General features: G+C 49.1%; 1 protein-coding gene across 1 annotated transcript in view; it reads left to right on the top strand.

Annotated features, from left to right (window-relative positions):
- Nucleotides 1-23,179, top strand: part of LOC133117038 (TSC22 domain family protein 1-like) — a 38,986-nt gene that overhangs the window by 13,576 nt on the left and 2,231 nt on the right. The window contains exon 2 of the mRNA XM_061227109.1: nt 22,537-22,588. Within this exon, the coding sequence (XP_061083093.1) occupies nt 22,537-22,588 (52 nt within the window). The remainder of the gene's footprint in view (nt 1-22,536; nt 22,589-23,179) is intronic.

The following is a 23,179-nucleotide window of genomic DNA, read 5'->3' as shown; positions in this document are numbered from 1 at the left end:
CTAGCCTAAGACCTGTGAGTAAGATCTGTTTGTTTCTCCAGTGAAATGGTACATTTTTATTCAACCAGGAAATATCTACCTTGCAGCAAATTCTTTCTGCATTTACTGCTTCCATCCAGGATCATGTTTTGTTAGTGACAGAGACATTTTGAAACAGCTACATTGCTGTCATGCAAGATCGATTGGAGCAGTTCCCTCTTAGTCCTGTCTTAAAAGTAAGCTTAGGCTACTTTCTTAAAAGTGAGTCTAGACGCTTAGCTTCTTTAAGCTTGGCTTACTTTATTAAAAGCGAGCCAAGGCTACTTCAGAGCTGAGTTGGGATGCACAAGCCAGATTAGCGTCATTAGTCCTTGTGGAAATGGCTTTGAACACAGAGTAGTTTACATTCTTTGTGGGTTAAACCCTTTAATGTAGCATTAATAGCTTAGGTAGCTGGCACAAGCCCAGTTTGGGAGTCTAGCTCACTAGGGAAGTGGAAGTGCCTGTAAAGTTTTAAGAGCGCCACACGAGGCTGTTATTACTGGTATGAATGCAAAGTCAGTGCCGGTACGGTACATTGAAATGGCTGCCGGTCTCCGAGGGGGGCGATGATGTATGTGCGGGCGTACGGGTATTTGAATGTTCAGCTGTACAGGAGGAACATTAGAGGTGTAGATTGTATTCTGCCCACTGGGCCTCTTCATTTGCCTGTTCCTGCAGGATAGGTAAGAGAAAGAGTTGAGCAGTGAAGTCTCCCCTATGTGGAGTAGCTGTCACAGGTCATTTCCTGCTGCAGGTCACAGGTCATGGGTCACTTCCTGCTGTAGGTCTCAGATCACTTCCTGGGGTGCGTCCCAATCCTGCTCTTTCCTTCCCTCGTCTCCTATCTGGAAGTTTGCGTTCAGAGTGGCAGGGAGCTGTTCATAAAACCTGAGGATCCCCTCTGTTCGAATGCGATGGGTCGGTGATCCAGTGGACTGCTACTCGTCAACTCATCCAAAAATGTGGTGCACAATCTTATTTGATTTGATTTTTAGGGTAGATGTGAACTCCTTGGTTCATTTATATTTAGTGCTTTTTTTGCTGAGCATGCTGCCTCACCTGGCACTTCCTCTGCCAGATTGTGAATATGGCATAAGCAGAACATAATACGGGATGAATGCCACACGTTTTATTGGAGATCTTTATCAGGGTGATTCATGGCTTGGGTTAGTCGTTATTACTTACCACATTCCTTCCCTAAAAGCACTTGTCAGGGGTTTTTTTTATCAGGTAATTGATGCTCTGTTGTAAAGTGCACATTGACCTGTCTTGTATTGGATGGTGCTTTACCCCCTTTACCTTGCTGTGTGGTTTAGATTTTAATTTGCTCGGTCTCTCTCAGAGCGGGTGATGGTTAATCAGTCAGTAGGCTTTATGGCTCTTTCTTTTAGCGTGCACCCCATCTCCTTCAGAGCCGATTTCTGGCCTGCATGGTGTGTGTGCGTGGTGTCTCTGCGTGGTGTCTCTGCGTGGTGTCTCTGCGTGGTGTGTGTGCGTGGTGTGTGTGCGTGGTGTGTGTGCGTGGTGTGTGTGCGTGGTGTGTCTGCGTGGTGTCTCTGCGTGGTGTCTCTGCGTGGTGTGTCTGCGTGGTGTGTCTCTGCGTGGTGTGTCTCTGCGTGGTGTGTCTCTGCGTGGTGTGTCTGCGTGGTGTCTCTGCGTGGTGTCTCTGCGTGGTGTCTGTGCGTGGTGTGTCTGCAACGCCAGCACCATTAGGGCCCAGGTGGCTTTGAGCTGGCGCCCAGTCGATTCGCCAGGTCCTTTTTTTAGCCGTGCTTCTCTATAAACAGCAGTCATCAGTGTAGCCTGTTGATTAGTTTTCCCTGGTTGACAGACAGCCCTGCAGAATGGCTCTCTCCCTCTGGCCTGGGTCCCAACCCCCAGCGGGAACACCAGGGAGGCGCAGGGAGGCGCAGCGAGGCTCCGGAGGGGCATGTACGCGCTGGAACTCCCCCGCGTCTCCGCAGGCCGTGCCGTTGACATAACGAAACTGTCGGCGCCTGTTGCGTACCTGTGGAATTCAGCCTCCGGGGGGCGAGGGAGGCGTTGCGCAATGCGGGGGAGAGCGACCTCCGTTCGCACCCCGTGCAGCAGCCTGAGGGCTCTGAGCCTGGGGAGCGGACCCAGCGTTTAGGGTGGAGAGAGTGACCCTCTGCAGGCTGACCTTCTGCTGGCTACTCCACAGGGCTCAACAGGTCATGGCCTCGGAATTCACTGATTCAGAATCTGCCTTCTGAGTGCTTTTGAGATATTGAGCTTCAAAGAGAAAATGAAAGGGCTCCAAGCAAATGCAGATGCATTTTTTCATATTTGTATAACAGTGTTTTTGAAAACACTTCAGACGTGTTTTCAGTGCCCTATAAGCAGTGTGTTTATGACTCATTTTTGTCAGAAATGTCAGTTAGAACGTGAGGAGAGAGAGCCCGGCTGAATCCCATCGCTCCTGAAAACAAAACCAGCCATTCCACGGCCCGAACGTCTTCTCTTCCCTCAGTCGCTTGTGCTTGCGTGCGTGTGTGTGTGAACGGGTAAATGAGAGGCATTAATTGTAAAGCACTTTTGGGGAAAAAAAGGTTTGTAAATGCACTCCATTTACCAGGTTGGCCCGAGCTGGCGTGCGTGTCTACAGGTGCTGTGCCAGTTTCAGTGTGTCTGACCTGTGAGGGCCTCCCTGATAAAACCCCTTTTCATTACGCATCTGCACAATCCAGCACTACTGTGCTCACTACTCGCCTCCCTCTCTCTCTACATCCATCTGTGTGCTCCACACTCACCTGTCCTGTCTCTCTCTACATCTATCTGTGTGCTCCACACTCACCTGTCCTGTCTGTCTCTACATCTATCTGTGTGCTCCGCACTCACCTGCCCTTTCTCTCTCTACATCTATCTGTGTCTTCCACACTCACCTGTCCTGTCTCTCTCTACATCTATCTGTGCTCCACACTCACCTGCCCTTTCTCTCTCTACATCTATCTGTGTGCTTCAAACTCACCTGCCCTGTCTCTCTCTCTCTCTGTCTTTTCCTCCCAACTGTGCTGACTTGGTGATTGACTTTAGGCATGGGTGTTTCTGAAGTCCTTGGCCTGCTGCCACATTGGCAGTGTTGTTTTTTATGGGAGACATGTTTCTGGTCCTGAAGGTGATGGTGCTGCTCGGCACGCAGGCTTGAGTCAGATCACCTGGGAAATTTTCCTTGGTTTTTATATTCACGGTATGAAATTAGTGAGAAATTGATACATTTGTGTGTCATGCACCAGGCAAGTATATAATGGATAACCACACACTCTTTTACTTGCCCACTCCCCGACACATGCACACACATACACACACGCACTCTCTCTCTCTCTCTCTCTCTCTCTCTCTCTCTCTCTCTCTCTCTCTCTCTCTCTCTCTCTCTCTCTCTCTCTCTCTCTCTCTCTCTCTCTCTCACACACACACACACACACACACACACACACACACACACACACACATGCTGTTTCTCTCTCACTCTGTCTCGCACACACACACACACTTTTCTCTTACACACATACACGCACACTCTCACACACACGTACACTCTCCCTCTGACACACACACGCACACTCTCTCTCACACACACACACACGCACACGCGCGCGCACACAGCAGTCCTCTCATGTTTTCTGGTGTGTAAGAGGACGGTACCGGTTGAGTGGCAGTCATGCAGTATTGATGTAGAACTTTCTCTCCTGTCTACACAGGCCATTCATTCAGCCTGTAGCCGTGTAACCGGAGACAGGAGCCCGTTCTGTCATGCTTAGCAAGCCCCAGTGCTCATTCATGTGTGTGTAGTGTCAGGTTACACTGCGTATTTACTAATCCTTATTTTCATCACTATGTATTTGCTTAAGGAGCTCAGCTTAACCACAACACATACCCTTCAGGTACCTGCCTTAACCAAAACACACACCCTGCAAGTACCTGCCTTAACCACAACATATACTCTTCAAGTACCTGCCTTAACCACAACACGCACTCTGCAAGTACCTGCCTTATATGGGGGCGGCATGGCTCTGACAGTAAGAGCAGTCGTCTGGCAGTCGGAGGGTTGCCAGTTCGATTCCCCGGTCCGGGCTGTGTCGACGTGTCCCTGAGCAAGACACCTAACCCCAAATGCTCCTGACGAGCTAGTCGGTGCCTTGCATGGCAGCCAATCGCCTTCGGTGTGTGAGTGTGTGTATGAATAGGTGAATGAGAAGCATCAATTGTACAGCGCTTTGGATACAGGTGCTATATAAATGCCAACCATTTACCATTTACCATTAAATGCCATACAACCAGTTTGTTCTTTCACAAGCATGGTGCGTAGTGCAGGCTAGAGATTTTTAGCTGACTGAATGGCGGTGTTGAGGTTGCTGGCATGTGTTTGGGGCTCAGTGAGGTTGCCGGCCTGTGTTTGGGGCTCAGTGAGGTTGCCGGTGTGTTTTTGGGGCTCAGTGAGGTTGCCGGCGTGTGTTTGGGGCTCAGTGAGGTTGCCGGCGTGTGTTTGGGGCTCAGTGAGGTTGCCGGCGTGTGTTTGGGGCTCAGTGAGGTTGCCGGTGTGTATTTGGGGCTCAGTGAGGTTGCTGGTGTCTGTTTGGGGCTCAGTGAGGTTGCCGGCGTGTGTTTGGGGCTCAGTGAGGTTGCCGGCGTGTGTTTGGGGCTCAGTGAGGTTGCCGGCGTGTGTTTGGGGCTCAGTGAGGTTGCCGGTGTGTGTTTGGGGCTCAGTGAGGTTGCCGGCGTGTGTTTGGGGCTCAGTGAGGTTGCCGGTGTGTATTTGGGGCTCAGTGAGGTTGCTGGTGTCTGTTTGGGGCTCAGTGAGGTTGCCGGCGTGTGTTTGGGGCTCAGTGAGGTTGCCGGCGTGTGTTTGGGGCTCAGTGAGGTTGCCGGCGTGTGTTTGGGGCTCAGTGAGGTTGCCGGTGTGTGTTTGGGGCTCAGTGAGGTTGCCGGCGTGTGTTTTGGGCTCAGTGAGGTTGCTGGCGTGTGTTTGGGGCTCAGTGAGGTTGCCGGCGTGTGTTTGGGGCTCAGTGAGGTTGCTGGCGTGTGTTTGTGGGGTGAATGAGTTCGTTGGGATGGGGGATGTCTTCTGTGGCCACTTCAGCGCTGACTCAGCACAATGCCTCCCTCACCCCGCACGGTGGTGCGCTTGTCTCTGCTGCCCTCTAGTGGCCGTTTGCAGTTTTAAAAATTTCATTTCTCTTTTATTTAACTAGGTGAGTCCCACTGAAATGGTTCTCTTTTACAAGGGAGTCCTGGCCAAGGGAGGAGCAAGCAACGATTACAACATAAAATTCAGTACAATACAAAAGCACAAAACAAATGACACATGAATACAATCTCAAGTAAAACAGCTGCAGACCTCTGTTTTTAATATCACCCACCGGGATGATGCGATCCAGTTTAATGTCTTTCTGGAGCTGTAACGTCTGCTGGCTCAGGGAAGACTCGGTGCTGCAGTGGTTGGCCACTCTGCGGCAGGGGTTCTCTGGGTTCACAGTGCTGTACGCTGCGTGGGTGCTCGCATAAGACCAATACTCCTGTTACCCTTGGATAAGCGTGTTTGGAGCATATGGATCATATAGAGTAAAGCCATATTACTGACATTAGCTCAGCCGGTAACAACGGTCGTCTGGTAGTCAGAGAGTTGCCGGTTCGATCCCCCGCCCTGGGTGTGTCGAAGTGTCCCTGAGCAAAATGCCTAACCCCCAACTGCTCCTGTCCAGCTGGCTGGCGCCTTCGCCGTTGGTGAATGAGTGTGTACGAATGGAAGGCATTCATTGTAAAGTGCTTCGGAAAAAGGCGCTATATAAGTGTAGTCCATTTAACGCTTACAAAACCAAGGCACCTCCACACCGCAGTCCTGCACCCTGTAAACAGGAAGTGCAGCCGGCTGACGTCCCCGCTGCCCGTGAGCTCGATCTACTTCAGGGTTCACACCGAACGTATGAGCACACATAAGCCACACAAAGAAGAACTACATCCCGTGACGCTAACACTGCAGAAAATAGCCACAGCTTCTCTTTCCAATCGAATAGAATTGAACACAGTACAGCAGAATAGAGAATATGTCTTCAGGTGCCAAAGGTCAGACTAGAAACAGAAGGAGGGAAGTTGTCTCTGCATTGCGGCTGCCTGTTCACAGAGCCTCTGGAACTTCTCAGTCTGTCATGGAGTAATAACTCTGCTGTACCAGCGTAATAAATACCCTTTTATTTATTAATTATTTTATTTACCTGGGACAGTGCACACTAATCAATGAGCTCATAATCATTTTTGTCTGTAGTCCCTAACCTGCATGTCGTTGGACGTGTGACTGATGGACATAGAACGTAGTTTATTGCAGGTATACTGTCGTACTGTGAACAGTGTTATTTTATAACAAAACTGGGCACTTTAACGTATGATATCATAATTATCGTAAAAGTTAATATCGTAAAATGATATAATATCATCATTATTATTTTACATGTTATAACAAGCTGCCAGATGCTTGACAATATCGACTGAATTGTGCGTTTGAAGTTTGTTGTGTGATATTTTAGGACATGGATGTACAATTTGAGAAAATAATCCCAGCGTACATTGAGTTGCCTGACCGGTTTGGTTGCCTGTAATTAGGCTTTAGCACAGCTGCATTGTCAGTGTCCTGGTTAAAGAGGAGTGATTTTTGCCACCCTCAGTGACTAAGACTGCTGCACTTGCTTGATGTGTTGCGCTTGGGAGCAGCAGTGTGTGCAGGTAGCCCTGTAGGAGAGCACTGCCACCTTACGGCCCCTAGATGGCAGCATTGAGGCGCGAGTGTGCGGCATTGTCTTACGTCTCTCTCACATTGCTTTACATTACATTCCTGCCATTCTGCTGATGCTCCTGTCGGAATAGCTTACGCAGACGACATTTTACATGCAGTGCGTTTGTACAGCCTGGTCTGTAATGGAGCCAGGTCACCCTGAGGGCTCCAGTGCCACACGGGAGTCAAACCCGCAGCCGTGGAGCTGGGAGCCAAGCTCCCTGGGTTTAACTGCATGGTCCTGGGACAGATTTGCCCTGTTTTCCCCTGGGCTGCTGGTGTGGGAGTCTGAGGGAGCTCTGGCACACTGAGGCTGGAGCTGGTTAAATATTTACCTGCTGCAGCTCCACTGCAGCGTGTGAGTGTGAGCAGTACCCCTGCAGTGTGTGTGAGTGTGTGAGTGTGTGTGTGTGTGTACAGTACCCCTGCAGTGTGTGTGTGTGTCTGGGTGTGTGTGAGAGAGCTGTACCCCTGCAGTGTATGTGTGCGTGTGTGCAGTACCCCTGCAGTGTGTGTGTGTGTGTGTGTGTGTGAGCAGTAGCCCTGCAGTGTGTGTGTGTGTGTGCGTGTGTGAGAGAGAGCGAGAGAGAGCAGAACCACTGTAGTATCAGAGACAGGGAAGTGAATAGGTAAATTAGTTTATGTAATCCTGCTGCCGTTAGGGTTGGGGTGCGGATGTGGGCTTAACTGTGAGGGAAAGGGGCGATCTCTTAACCAGACTGGTCCATACTGGGGCACGCCTTCACCTTCGGATTTAGCTTTTTACAGAACCAGGACCCGAGTTTCTGATGCCTGAGTGGCAATAATGTGAGCTTTTTAACAAGCTGCACAGCGACACCTTTTAAATCTGTCCCTTTCCCAGTGTTTCTCCTGTCCCCACTCACACCCCCTCCCTCTACCTCTCCCCACCCACAAACACCCGCGTCGTTATCTCAGAGGTGTAATTCCCCGCAGAGGGGCCCGTTGGGTATTGGGTATAAAATCTCAGTTGGCATTTGTGGCAGCGTCTCTCTGGTGCTGTAACACCGGGTGTGTTGTTGGAGTGTTTTTCCTCGTGATTAATGTTGTGCTTTTTCCTTCCTGACACTGCCCTGACTGACCTCTGAAGGCAAGAGATCAGCTGAATGACGTCTCTGTTATGAGGCTTCGTATTTATAACCACGAAGTGTAAATTCACAAGATGAGGAGAATTAAATAAGGAGCGTTGGTTTGGTGGTTTTGAAATACCTTACCCCTGTCCAGCGCTGCCTACATATATTCAGTTTGCTCGTACCTACACACCCGTTTGAAATAAACGTGATGTGAGTGTGCGTAGTTATTCTCCAAGTCTGTGTGCATGCGTGGTAGATGGCACTATAAATGTGAGAGAATCTCCATGCATCTTGGCAGAAGTAATGGAACTTGTGTAACCATCTTATGTAACCGTGAATCAAATACAGTCCACAATTTCCTTCCTATAGTCGTTTGAATCAAATGCAGCCTTTCATGTCCTATGCTGTGAAATGATAGGTTTTTAAAGTAGGTTACAGATGAGACTAGTTTATAATAATGTGGAAAGCACCAATGTATACTAGGGCTGGGTCAGAATAACTGGATAGCTGGTTATTTGTTCGTGATGGCAATTTTTAAATTGTAGTAGTTAAAATGTATGATGTCATGCATCCATAAGAATGCCCACATGGGCTTATAAGACACACGTTTTTTCACGAAGGTAGGCTAACACATAAATTCATTGAAATGTATTCATTCAAATAAACTCTAAATAAAATAATTTCAGTCGAGCGGAACTCATTTTGCTTGTCACACTTCTGATGGCGTTCTCTTGCCACTCGCTCAGCTTCCTTGAGATGTTAAAGCCACTCAAAAGCGCAGCCTGAGGTAATTTTGAAAAGCTCCATAGCTCCAGTGTATAGAGTGTGTGGGGCAAAATTAGTTCATCCATTAAACTGAAACTCTCTCTCTCTCTCTCTCTCTCTCTCTCTCTCTCTCTCTCTCTCTCTCTCTCTCTCTCTCTCTCTCTCTCTCTCTCTCTCTCTCTCTCTCTCTCTCTCTCTCTCTCTCTCTCTCTCTCTCTCTCTCTCTCTCTCTCTCTCTCTCTCTACTGTGAGTGGAGTGGCGTTTCCTTCAGAATGTCATTAATTGAGTTAGACTCCAGTGGTGTGTGTCTGTGTGATCACGCTTCTCCGTGTTTCTGAGAGGAGCCCCATGCTGTGGATTGTGGAGCCTATCGCTGGGATCAGTCCGGACCCTAATCCGAAGCAGAGGCAACATGGCGGGGGCTGGTTAATTTGGAAGAGGGCTGTTTTTCAGACCACATGGACCCCGGGCTGAACCAAATGCCTGACGGGGCCTTGCAGTGACTTTAACCCGTTACTGTGGTCTTCTGCAGCCAGGCTACGAGCACACGCAGAGACTTAATTAGGCCCTATTTTTTGCCATTTTTGCCAAGTTGTGCCAGTTTTGGAAAAGGTTATTCCGAATCTTTTAAAATGAATAGTGAAGGGATAATTGCTTTTTCACCCTGCTCTGAACCAGCTTGTGCTAATAGATGCTTACACTAACAGACGCTCTTGCTAATGAACACTCATGCTAACAGACGTTCAACCTAACAGATGCTCACGCTAACGGAAGCTAATGTTAATGGACGCTCATGCTAACAAACGCTACTCCTAACCCGGAGACCGGGTTGTCGGGGCAATGCAGTCTTACTCCGCTCACAGTACATCTCTGCGGTAGAAAGAGCAATCTTCACCCCGTACGCACATTTCCTTAGACGGAGAGTCTTCTCCAGCACACCATGCAGACCCCGTCAGTTCTGTTGAGCAACACCGTCGCCCACTGGCTGGTGGGCTTCGCCCGCCCACTGCCTCTTGGCGATTATGGCGGTGTTACTCAAACGCGTGGTCGCGCTTGCTCCTGAAACCAAATGAAATGCACGGCACTGTGTGTGCCGAGGCAAATGCACTTTTGCTTTCTGTGTGTAAGTTTTGCACTCACACTTGACTACACAAATGCGCCTTAGGGCTGAGCTCACCTGTACCTGTACCTGAACACTGGAACACGCCCTTGGGTCCCGCCCTTGGGACACACCCCTGCTGTCAGTTTGCCCTGAGCGGTGTGTGTGTGTGTGTGTGTGTGTGTGTGGTGTGTGTGTATGTGGGGGGGGGGTGTGTGTGTGTCTCTGTGTGTCTGTCTGTGTCTGTGTCTGTGTGTGTGTGTGTGTGTGTGTGTGTGTGTGTGTGGTGTGTGGGTGTGGATATGAGTGCATGTGTCTGTTTGTCTGTGTGTGGTGTGTGGCTGTGGGTATGTGTGATTTATACGTGCATTTGGAACAGCTCGTAAAAATGTACATTGCTCAAGTAACCCCGAATAAGGACATCTGCTGAGTGAACAGCACGTTCAGTACACAAGAGCTAGGGTAGTGGTTTTGTGTGTGTGTGTGTGTGTGTGTGTGTATATATGTTTGTTTGTGTGTGCGTGTGTGTATGTGTGTATCTGTGTGTGCGTCTCTATGTGTGCGTGTGCATGCTGGTGTGTGCGTGCACGTGTGCAAATATCTGCACCCTACCTGGGGGTAGGGAACACACTGTGTTCTAGCCATGCTTTTGGCGTGTTTGCATGTGTTCTTTGCGAAGCACGCAGCTGGGGCTTGTCAGAACATCGTAACCATGCTGCTTCCTGGCCTTGCTGGTCTGTGTCAAAATGGAATCGGGTGTATTTGTACTGGTGACATCAACCGTGATTATATATAGTGATCAGTATATGAAGTATTATTTTCCTGTTGGTAATGTTTAGTGCTGGCTTGAATTAAACAGACCCACTGGTTTTAAAAGCATCTTTATTTCACCTCTGGAGAAGATGTGTGTGTTTCTGTGTGTGTGAGAAGGTGGTGTGTTTCTGTGTGTGAGAGAAGGTGGTGTGTGTTTCTGTGTGTGTGAGAAGGTGGTGTATTTCTGTGCGGGAGAAGGTTCTGTGTGTGTAAGAAGTTAGGTGCATTTCTGTGTGTGTGAGAAGGTTGTGTATTTGTGTGTGTGTGTGTGCTTGTGAGAGAAGGTGTGTGTGTTTGCAGCTGCTTGCCATCATTATGGCACAATAAAGTGAACACTAACACGGTCCACCTTAACTCCAGCCTTGGAGCATGTACTGTACCACCATAATTTCAGCTGTAGATAAGGGCTGTACAGCTATAAAGCATGTAACAAAACTAATGGGAACCACCTTAATTTCAGCTGGAGATGAGCGCTGTTGAGTGCCTGTGGTCGTACCGGAGAGAGGGGCTTCTAGCCCCCTGCTGGCCCTCCCTGACCAGGCTTTGTCCCACGCAGGGCTAGCCTCTCTTCTCTGGCTGATGGCACTGAGAGCTCTCCTCGTCCTGCTGTAACAAAGGCCCGTAAAAGGGCCGGTTGGGGGGGTGGGTTTGGCGGTTTGAGAACTGTGCATTTCCCTGCCATATGGCGCGGTTATGTAACCAGGCACGTGTGTGCTCACGCTGACCCAGGGCAGCCAATCACATTCCGCCTGGGTGGAGGTGGCTGGGAGAGGGCTGTGTTTAACCCCCTTAACCCGTCACAACCTGAGGGTCCCCTTGCTGGCCGGGACCGGGACCCTCTTACCAGTGCTCAGGTGTGGCGGATCCCTGTGTGGGTGAGTGAGCGAATGAGCGAGTGTGAGAGGCACGCTCAGTCAGTGTAGAGCTGAGGCCCTGCCCAGTGTAGTGCCAAGCCCTGCCCACACCTGCCCCCTATTGTAGATTAACAGCCCCCACACACATACACACACACACACACACGCACACACACTCCCCCAGGCAGAGCGCAAACCGGATCCCGCCAGCCCGCTCAGCACAAACCGCCTCAGAACTAGGGCACGCTAGCGTGGGATGGGAGGGAGGGAGAGGGAGCGGGAGAGCGAGAGACAGAGACGCAGGCCTGAAAATAATCAGGCTCCTCGCTTTTTCGAGGTGGAAAAGCCCCCCGGCGGGGCCGTGAAACACCATCTCCGTTGAGACCGGAAAGCGCTGCGACCTGCCGGGTTTGGGCGCGTCGAGCCCCTCTCTGACCGGGGCGGCTAAACGAGCGCTCCCATCGTTGGCCTCACGCGGTGAAAACACACGCGGGTCATTATGCCTCCGCGCACGCCGTGCCGCAAACGCCTTCCACACCCACCGCACCGAGGAGAGCAGTGCTCCCAGCGTGCTGCTCGCAGACAGCCCAAACTGGCCCTGGATTGTCTGTTGGAATCCCGGCCGGCCCTCTCTGCGCGCAGTTTGCGTGTTCTCCCCGTGTTTGCGTGTTCTCCCCTTGTTTGCGTGTTCTCCCCGTGTTTGCGTGTTCTCCCCGTGTTTGCGTGTTCTCCCCGTGTTTGCGTGTTCTCCCCATGTTTGCGTTGGTTAGTCTGGCCTCAGAACTGTGGCTGCCCCACTGCTCCTCAGTACCTAGGATGGGTCTAATACAGAGGGATGAGTTCCATGCAGTATATATCACAAGGCTGTTCTCGGTAAGGGCAGTTGGTGCGTTCTTTGTAACTTTACAAAGGCCGGGAGCTGCCCCTTGAAGCCTACAGATGGAGAAACCTACAACAAATATGAAAGAAATATGGTATAAAATATATATGGGGGTGTTTAGTTCAGATTATTGCCATCATTAAACGGTTGTGTACAAACAGCACAGCTGTCTTCCCAGTGGGACTGGAGTCTCACAGGCAGCAGGAAACCTGAGTGTCTGGCTGAAGTCAGATGGTGATTTGGACTGGAACGGCTGAGATCTGTTAGTCCTGGTGAAGGAGGCTTGTCACTGGCCCTGCCCCCCGCCCCAGCTCGGAGGCACCTGTTAATCATTTTCACCGTGCTGGAGACGCATGTTTCATGTTTCACGAACACCATGTTCCAGAGGAATACATTTTAGAGCTTTCCGTTTTTAAATCCTTTTTCCAGAGCAGTAATGCAGTAAATGTTGACTGAACAGTTGTCATAAATTTTTTTTAGCAACAGTTGTTTTTTTTCCATGACTGCTAAATAACATGTTGCCTCTGTGTGTGTGTGTGTGTGTGTGTGTGTGTGTGTGTGTGTGTGTGTGTGTGTGTGTGTGTGTGTGTGTGTGTGTGTGTGTGTGTGTGTGTGTGTGTGTGTGTGTGTGTGTGTGTGTGTGTGAGAGAGAGAGAGAGAGAGAGAGAGAGAAAGAGAGTGATTGATTGTGTGTGAGCAGCCTTGCCCTGGTTCCTACATTGTGCACATTCTGGTCACGCCATCAGCTTAGAGATGGGGCCATTTTACATTCCCAATGCATGTGTTTTTATCATTTCAGACAGTGTGTGTCTGTGTATGTACATGTGTTTGTATGCACATGTATATGTATGTGTGTGTGTGTGTGTCTGTGTGTTTGTAAATGTGTATGTGTGTGCATGTGTTTGTGTATGTATTTGTGTGCTTGTGTGTGTACATGTGTATGTGTTTGTGTGTGTGTACATATACATGTGTGTTTGTGTGTGTGTGTGTGTGTGTGTACATGTACATGTACATGTGTATGTGTTTGCGTGTGTGTGTCTGTGTTTGTACATGTGTATGTGTTTGTGTGTGTGTGTCTGTGTTTGTACATGTGTATGTGTTTGTGTGCTTGTGTGTGTGTACATGTGTATGTGTTTGTGTGCTTGTGTGTGTGTACATGTGTATGTGTGTGTCTGTGCATGTGTAGCTGCACACAGGCATAATGAGCTGAGCTGAATGAGGACACCGTTAGCATGGCTGGTGTTTAAAGTACAGAGGTTGCTCCCTCTCACCAGACGGGATCTCGCAGTGAGCTCTGCTGATAGCCTGAGGTCTGTACAGTTCCAGATCTGCAGCAGAAACATACTTTCCCTCGGGCGTCACATCTGTGTGCTCTCTTTAAAAAATGCAGCATTAACGACTGTCAACTTTTAGCTGGGAACACTTTTCTTACCCCCCCTCCCATCCCAACACCCCCACCTCACGATCCTAGCTTTTCTACATCAGCAGTACCGAGAGCGATCGGATATCAGTCAGAGCTTCTCCCAAGCTATCATTAGAAAACGTCCCGCGGCGAGCTTTCAGAACCAACGTCCTACGATACTGAAATGCTGGCATCGTACGAAAGCTGACCCTAAAGGGAATATATAGTTTTTAGATTAGCGTCATTGTTCTGCAACGCATTAAGTTATACAATGTGGTGGTTCGTGTCTGAAATATACATTTGGGTGCTGTTCAGGGGTGGGCTGTACCAAGAACATTGTGTACAGTACAAATGGTCCGCCCCTCCCCCTATAGCTGCAAGCACCCCCACCACTCCCGCTCCCTCCCCAAACCCCGACATCCCCCTTCCCGCCTGAAACCCCGAGATGTGCCAGGGGAGCCGGGAACGAGGCGGCTCCCTGACCCACTGCTCGATCCTCAGGGGTTGGGGTGGGACAGAGCGGTTTTAATCGCAGTGGGCGGACGGGGATAGACAGACGGGTCGCGGCGGCCATCTTAAACCCGCGCCCAACCGCTTCTCGCACGACGGCGCGCATTCCCCCGTCACTCCGAATCAGCGCCGCGGTGGCTCCAGACAAAGCCGCGGTAACGGGGTGCGGGCGCGGCCGGGTTCGGCGGACAAAGCCGCCGCCGTTCCGGGGGCGTTTTTCGTTGCGGCCGCGGGGCGCTACGGTGCCGCTCCGTGCGGAATTGCGCACCGGAGCGGCAGGCTCCTGGCTCCTCGGCCGTGCCGTTTGTTCTCTGGGCTAATCCGGTTAATGCCGCGCTTCAGTTCTCATTACTCACCCCTCCTGCGCTTACGTAAGGAGGGAGCTCTCCGCCTCGCCCGCCCAGACACGGCCGTATTCCTCCACGTTCCTCACTCGGCAGTTCGCCTGAATGACCCGTCCAATTAAGACTTATGACCTCAGCACAGTGGGTTAGGAAGTAAGGTGAAAAAAGCACTTTTGCTCAGTCCCTTTTTTTAACACCGTGTTCAAATTATTCCCCTTTAAGCTGCTTACATGGTGGCTTTTCAGTCTGACGGTGTAAAAAGGCCGGTTTATTTTGTATGAACATTGTGTGTGTGTGTGTGTGTGTGTGTATGTATTTGTGTGTATGTATTTGTGTGTGTGTATTTGTGTGTGTGTTACGAACACACGTTAAAGACGGCAGGAAAGCAGAGGAATCTGTATGAAGACAGGAAGGTAATTTATGGTTGTCAGATCCTGCCTGTTTTACTCCTTGCTCTTTGTGAGGGACAGTTATGCAATATGTAAGTTACTCACTCAGGGCAGTGTGGATTACAGGCTACCCCAGTTGCTGTGGGAGTGCGTGAGAGCGCTAACGCAGCTGGTGCGTGCGTGTGTGAGAGCGCTAACCCAGCTTGTGTGCAGGCGGGCAGCTCGGCAGCTGCTGTGGAATGAATGGTAAATGGTTGGCATTTATATAGCGCCTTTATCCAAAGCACTGTACAATTGATCCTTCACATTCACCTATTCACCCACACCAACGGCGATTGGCTGCCATGCAAGGCATCAACCAGCTTGTCAGGAACATTTGGGGGTTCAGTGTCTTTCTCAGGGACACACCCAGGGTGGTGTATCGAACCGGCAACCCTCCGACTGCCAGATGACTGCTCTCACCTTCTGAGCTAATGTCGCAGTTGGGTGGGTGACAGACGTCGGCTTCTACAATTCTGCCCGTTATGGTCATAAGGTCAGCTGTTAAGGCCGGATTTTGAGCCGTGAAGGTTGTAAGGTGAGCCGTGAAGGTCGTATGATCAGCCGTGAAGGTCGTATGGTCAGCCGTGAAGGTCGTAAGGTGAGCCGTGAAGGTCGTAAGGTGAGCCGTGAAGGTCGTATGGTCAGCCGTGAAGGTCGTAAGATGAGCCGTGAAGGTCGTATGGTCAGCCGTGAAGGTCGTATGGTCAGCCGTGAAGGTCGTATGGTCAGCCATGAAGGTCGTAAGGTCAGCCATCAAGGTCTGAAGGTTAGCCGTGATGGTGGGAAGGTCAGTTGTTGTGTTGGGTGGAATGGGTGAAAGTAGTTGTCATGGCACCGCACATGGTCACCATGGTTGCAGTGGCACATGGCTAACTGAACTATGTGCCCAGTGGCACAAGCGACAGTTACTCTGTTTTTGTGTGTGTGTGTGTGTGTGTGTGTGTGTGTGTGTGTGTGTGTGTTACTCCCTTCTGGGTAACTGCAGAGTGCATAGCTGCGAACTCTCACGCTTTCGGCGTGAGACACACGCATTTGCCTGTTTTCACACGCACATACAAATGCGTGTGTCTCACGCCGAAAGCGTGAGAGTTGGCAGCTATGAAAGTGAATGCACTCTCAACACCATTTAGAAAGCCTTGGTGCTGAGACACAAGCTAAATGACTCCAGTTGGGTAAGGTGATAAATATCACTTCACTTTTTTGGCTTTGCAGTTGCTTAATCTCACCCACAGCTTATAAAGTTCAGAATGTTTTATGAGGTTACAGGATAACTGGAGGAGTAGTTTGGGGTTAGAGCGAATGGTGCTGTGCCTAAGATTCAGCCCCGTAACCACCCAGGATGAACCTCAGCTCCTGAGCCGCTGCTCGTCTGACACCAGCGTTTCACGGCTGATGGCGGAAAGGAAGGCTGCCATTTTCTCCCGTCGGTCTGCTCCTTGAGCACGGCTTGCTGGGTATCGCGTGTGCAAGAGTCCTCCCATCTCCTTAGGGCTGGACCCCGGTAAAATCCCCTACTTTGTTGGGAGGAGTGCGTGCGTGTGCGTGCGTGTGCGTGCGTGTGTGTGCGTGTGTGTGCGTGTGTGTGCGTGTGTGTGTGTGCGTATGTGTGTTTATTCGGCAGTGGGCTGCCTAAGCCCAGGCAGTCGTGCTAAGCCCCCCAGTCCCGCAGAAACACTGATGAGACGTGACGGGATAATCCCAGACTCCCGTACAGGGGCCCGGCGACCTGCACTACCCAAACACACGAGTAGAGCGACTGCTCTCCCACTAGACGGGGAGGAGGAGGAGGAGGAGGAGGAGGAGGAGGAGGAGGAAGAGGTCTAAAGATGTGTGTAGGCAGAGTGGGGAGGGAGGGAGAGAGCGAGGGAGGGATGGAGAGAGAATGGTGCGTCGCTTGAGTGCACAGATCACCCGGATGATTCTAATCTCCGTTGACGGTTTATGTAACTGCGAGGGTCATGTGACATCAACCGGGAGGCTGTGACATCACAGCTTTGGCCCCCTACTCTTGTTTTCATTCATTCGTTTGGTCGTGAGGGGTCCTCGTAAGACGGCGAAAACAAAGACCCTCCGTTCAGCGGACGACCATAGAGAAGGGCAGCTTTAGACCCTGTGACTCTTACGGTGACCTCGTAGTGGAGAGTGCGGTCCAGGGGGTTCGGGGGTCCAGGGGCCAGGGTCCTGTCAAAAACCGGGGTATTTTTATAATCGGAGACGGAGCGTCAATTAACATCGATGAGAGACACGGCACTCGGAGGGCAGGGCCGAGGGGAAATGGCTGTCAAGCTTTTGTTCTGGGAGCTGGAGCAACACCTGAAGAGGTAAATCCACAGCTCTGATGAGTGTTCACATTAGCAGATAGAATTGGCAGCAAATGACTTGTTATTGCTTTTGTTTCCTCTGTAGAGACCCCAGGTCTTAGCTGGGTTCCCCCTGTGTGTGCTTTTGTACTGGGTGATTTTGAGGTTGTAGAGCCAACTTCGGTCATGATGAGATGTTCAGCTCATAGGCAGTCAGTCTTCTTAAATGGACACAAGTTCGGTTTGAGCATCATGCCTGAACGTGCCTGGACTGGGGGGGGGGGGGGGTGTTATTAAAACAGGTCACACACACACACACACCCCTCCCCCATGGTAATGCTAGCTCCTGGTCCCGTTGGGTTGTACAGACCCATCATGAGTGGAGATGCACAGCTCTGAAAACGTGTCGGAACTAGACCAGTGTTTCATTTGGTATTAAACATTATGTTGAATCATTTTTAGTGTTTTCAGGGGCGGATTTGGACTGAGGAATCGGTTGTTCCTTGTTTAATTAATTATCGCCTTTCCTCCCTGGAACATGTTGTACTTTCAGCAGAATGCTGATTCTCTATAGCGGAAGATCTGCACCTGTTAAAACCACCACAAAACTAGAATCCGTTATTTTCATACACACCGTCACGTTGGTTATTAACTGAATCAGTTTTATCCTATGGTGTGGTGTAAAAAAATGTATAAGCAAAATAAGCAAAATGAACATTTGTAGCAAATGTGCAGTCAGCTGAGCTTTGGAACACAATGTACAGTTCTGAAGAGATCAGTGGCCGTGATGAGATGTCGCCAGTCCCTCCCACTCCTGCAGTGATGTCACCGGAGCCACTCCCACCCCTGCAGCAGGGAAAGCAGACAATAGGCTCCCAAAAAATGGAAAGCTTGTGGGATTGCCTTCATTTGACACATTTTCTGCCTCAGACCCCCAGCATACTGGCTTATGGAGAAATGAGTGAAGGGGTGATCCATGCCCCCTTATGATTCCTTCAGCCCTGCCTGGTTTTCCACTGCTGAAATGAGCTGCCTGGAAACCCCCGGTCATCATTTTCATATGACCATTCAAACTATTCCACTATTAAAATGAATTAACAGATGTTTGTCGAAGCATATGAGCAACATAATAATAACAATAATAATAATAATAATAATAATGACCTTTAGAAAGATAGTTGAATAGTTGCATCTCTGAAAATAATGAAAACATGAAGGGTATGTTTGGGCACTTGGGTTTTGGGTGCTGTGTGTAAAACGCTGAGATTCAGATTCTGGATGTTTGAGGGAGACCCAGGTCCAGCGGCTGGAATGAGGGTGGGGGAGGGGGTGAGTGAGTGAAGGGGGGTGGGTGGCCTGGGAGTGGCTCTGCATTCAGAACGCCCTCGTTCTGCACTCGTTCAAAACCCCAAACTTCACATAAAACCCGGGACTCATTAACCTCCCGTTCGCGTGAAGGCGGGGACCCCAATCGGAGAAAAGCACATCAGGTCTGCAGTGTGGTAAAAGCTCAGTGTTGAGCCTGAAACCCAGCATTAATGGCTTGTACACAGCGATGACTCGCATTCGTTTCCTCAAGAGAACGTGCGGCGTTAACTGTCCCATCTCGAGAACTCCCAAAAGCAGTCGCATTAGCTGACCGTGTTTGCCACTTGATGGATGATTTGAAATCGTCAGGAGATGGCTTGTGTTTGCGATCGGTACTTGTGTTCACGGCGGCCCGCGCATGCTTCCATGGGATGGAGGATCAGCCTAAGCAGCCTTACGATGGTTTTGGGCAGGCAGGGGCGCTGTCAGGGCGAGGTCAGGTCAGGCGTGTTACTCCAGGGGTGTGTCAGTCTCCCTTCTCTCCTAGGGCCACTTCTGGAACAGATAACTGCTCCTTGAGCTGCTTATCCACGTCCTCCTGGGCTCCGTTTGGAAAAGCCGGTGCCTTTAATTAGGACGTGTCGTCTATATTCGCCGCTCTGTCGCATGCAAGCTATAAGCGAACCGCCTGGATGGGTCCCATGTCCTCCCTGTTGCGTTACATCGCCCCCGGAAAGGCCGGGTCATGGTCTTAAGGCCTATCCACACTAAGAACAATAACTATAACAATAACTAAAAATATAAAAATCGCTTTAACACAAGTGGTAAAACCACTACTATAACGACAACGACAGTGACGTGCGATATTGTTAGGATCACTTTCAGAGCGATTTTTTTCCAGCTGGGTTCATTTCTCAGGTGGGGAAGGCGATTTTGAGGCAGTGAGAAGAGTGCTAACAACACAAGATCATGTTTCAAATCGGTTGCCTTCCCTGTTTTCGCACGAGGTTCGTTTGCCCCCTCCCATCTGAGCAGCTACGGCACACTTCTCCAGTGGCTATGGATGGCAGGCAGCCATTTTGTATGCGGCATTCGGGCGAAGCCCCTGGCATTAGTTTGCCCTCTTTACTCCGGACTAACCAGCTACCATTTTGAACACAGCCATCGGTTCATTCTCTGCTCTCCCATATTTTCAGTGGAATATCGTTCCCACTACTGGCCTGACCTCATAAGGCTCTATATTACTGATGATTCAGACGGGAGCACCTGCACTCTGAGGAAATAGGGTTCTGAAAGCGTTCTTTGGCGTGATTCCATTGAGCAGGAATACTCAATCTTTCCCAAATGGTGTGGATGCAGTCTTTTGTTCCAACTAAGCTGTTATGCACCTGATTCTATTAAGCAACCATTAGTCTTTGCTTAGGACCTTGATTAGTAAAATCAGGTGTGTTGTTGCTTGGTTGGCACAAAAGCCAGCTCCCACACCTGCCCTTTCTGGGTAAGATTGAGTATGCCTGCCATAGAGGAACCATTTTTAGTTCCTGTATGGAACCCTCTATCATAGGCGTGAAGTGTGAATGCTCCCGGACAAAGAACCATTTCGCCCGACAAAGAACCCTGTAACTAGATGGGGTTCTTCTATGGAATCACAGGGTTCCTATTGGATCCCTTTCTGAGAGTGTGGGCAACTCACCAGTGATTTGAGGCACCGTTGCTCCTCAAATGACTTTTGTTATGGTTTAATCGTGAGGTTTTTATTATGTTCGGTTTTATATTTTGATTTGGGTCTGACCCATCCACGGCTCTCGGGTATACTGAACTGGGGCAGCGGTGGGGTGGACAGTCGCATGCCCCTAGAGAGACGGAAGATTCCGGTCGAAGCCGGGCAGTGGGAGCTGCTGTAGAGCTGGGACTCCCGTTCTTCCAGCCGTGTGGCTCTGTGGGATTTTATCTAAACCTTTTATCATTGAGGTGCCTCACTTACTGTGAGAGACCCGAGTGTCCGAAATGACCACAGGTTTCAGGTGCGTTGTGGTGTGTAAAATCTACTACAGTTTGGCTCTGTCTGTTTGCGCCTGCCTGTGTTAAAGAACACTTTGTCCTTAACCAAACCCTATTTCTGAGTTTGCTGTAGTCGTTTCACGTACACTAATCCCCCCCTCTGAAAGCTAGGCAGTCTCTCCTTCTGAAAGGCAGGTACTGAGAGCTCTGTGTGGTTTCTGCTCGACCACCCAGGACATTGTGTTCATTGTAGTCTCAGAGACACAAAAATAATGATCACTTCACAATAATTTGATAACTTGAAAGTAGTTTCATATATTCAGTGATGTAAAAGGTCTTCGCATAACTAGAGATATGTATCGTGATGTATTTTGCCTGTATTGATTACAGGCTCGTGGTTGCGATGCCTGGACATGCCTGATCCGTGGTCTAGCAGGGTGACGCACCGGTTTCAGCCGGCAGGGGGCATCAGTTTCGCGTAGAGCGCTTACATAAACACGTAACTGGCATTCCCAGCACCTGCAAGCGCAACGTTGAACCATGATTTCATCAGATGTGTGAACAATGAAATGTAGGCTACTGCTATGATAATAGTGATTTTAGTCTTTATATATATATATATATATATATATATATATATATCTATTTTGCTTCCAAGTTGGTGTTTGTGCCTACATGATGTCTCTGTATATATTGTTAATCTAACACTCTTTCAGATGTGTTGCCGTTGATGCCGTTATACTTATTAATTTCTTTATTGTTTGCCGGAGGGAAACCATTACATTAGACCTTTTTCCCCAGTTAAAACATTTTGAGCCGTTTTTTCTCATTCTATCCGGTTTTCCCCAGTTTCTAAGGTGCATATTGAATATATTATGTTAAAGATGTCGGCTGAGCTCCAGGTGGGGGCGTGACTACATAGATTAGGCAAATACACTTTCCTCTCCACCAATAGGGTGATGCAGTGCGCTGTTTTTCTTGGATAAATTATGCAAATGTGGTGGAGGCTGCAGATTTTCAGCGAAGCAGAGATGAGCTGACCTTGGAGATTCTTTGTGCTGCGCTTGTAGATGAACGCGCTCTCCTCGATGCCAGCTTTTTCCGCCGGGATACAAAACTTAATCCTGAAAAAGCCCGTCCCTGACCGGTGAAGAGAGAATGTTTTAACCGACGCAAGACGACATTTTCTTTCCGTTCATTATTTGGTTGTACATGGACGGTTTAGCATGAATACCCCATGCTATACAGTGGCGATGGATCTGCGTGTTTGCCAGCTGAGAAATTTTTCGATATCATTTTTATCGTCATTGCTGGGTACAGAAAGTTCGCCCGTCCGACTTGACAATAGGTAATTATATTTCCTTGTTGATAGATAATGTGGAAATATCTGTGGTTGTAATAGATTGCTTACGTGGTTAATGTACTCTTGCATTAGCTTTCGTTGTCTTATTATGCGTATTAGTACGTGGTAAATGAGAGCTGTTTTGTTTTCTGTTTCGGTTTCTGTATCGGAAAAAAACGTCACCACAATGTAAAGGTTACTAATTCCGTTGTATCGTTTAATGTCAGAGACTGGGAGATGCTGTCAAACAGCCCCGTCCGATCGGTTCATTTTGCTGTAGTTTAGGGGCAACATTAGCGCGAATGATGCTGAAAACCCTCCACAGTCAGTGTGTCCTCCTCTGATAAATGGATAGGGCTATTCGCCTTTCCGTGCCCTTTTTTCGCGTGATGGATAAAAGTGCTTAGCTGGCTGAATCCTTGTGAATATTGTTGGGCACACCTTCAGTTCAGCTCGGAAGCCAATGGTGCGCAAACAGCTGCATAGAAAGGTGTACAGGGTTTGCGATAGCCCTGGCGACGTTCTGAGTTAAGAAAAAAATAAAATAAAATCTGGTGTGTATTAATAGATAATTATTTGTTCTCTTTCAGTTCTTCGGGGGCCAGTGTTGTAGCCATAGACAACAAAATTGAACAAGCAATGGTAAGTGAACGCTGTGTAATAATTTTTGATTCTCTTAAAATGCCCTGGCAGACACAAGATATAGCCTATGCTGGACCGCTTTGAAATGTTATCTTGTCAAGGGTATTTCCCCATTTAATCTATAGATGGGTTGTATAATCACAATCTACAGCACACTTATGTAAGCGATATCAAACGGGACGCCCCACCAAAGAGCTCGCAAAAGACACGATGTTAAGACCAATGGTATATTTTGTCATTTTAGAAGCACTTGCACCCATTTAATAGGCAAAATTATTATATTGAGAAGGTACTGGTCTAGCATACCGTTAACAACAGTTTTATCAGTCTGGTTTTAACTAATCGATTAATGATGGGAAAACAACGAATGAGTTGAAATGTCGGATATTTTCCCAGAACAAGGGAACTGTCATGCCAGCAGTATTATCAAAATGACCAGGAACATTCATGTAACCATAAATAATGTCGCTAACATTTGCAAACTTAGTGAAGCAACTGTGTGTGTGAGAATATGAAGTAGCTGCATTCATTTTGGTTTAATGCCAATTTAATGTTATTTCGCCAAATCCAATGTGCGTTTCGATATTGAAC

The sequence above is a fragment of the Conger conger genome, chromosome 17 (genome assembly GCF_963514075.1).
Source record: "Conger conger chromosome 17, fConCon1.1, whole genome shotgun sequence".
In the NCBI taxonomy this organism is placed as follows: domain Eukaryota; kingdom Metazoa; phylum Chordata; class Actinopteri; order Anguilliformes; family Congridae; genus Conger; species Conger conger.
The sequence above is the reverse complement of the archived record's forward strand: the minus strand, read 5'-3'. Positions and strand labels throughout refer to the sequence as shown.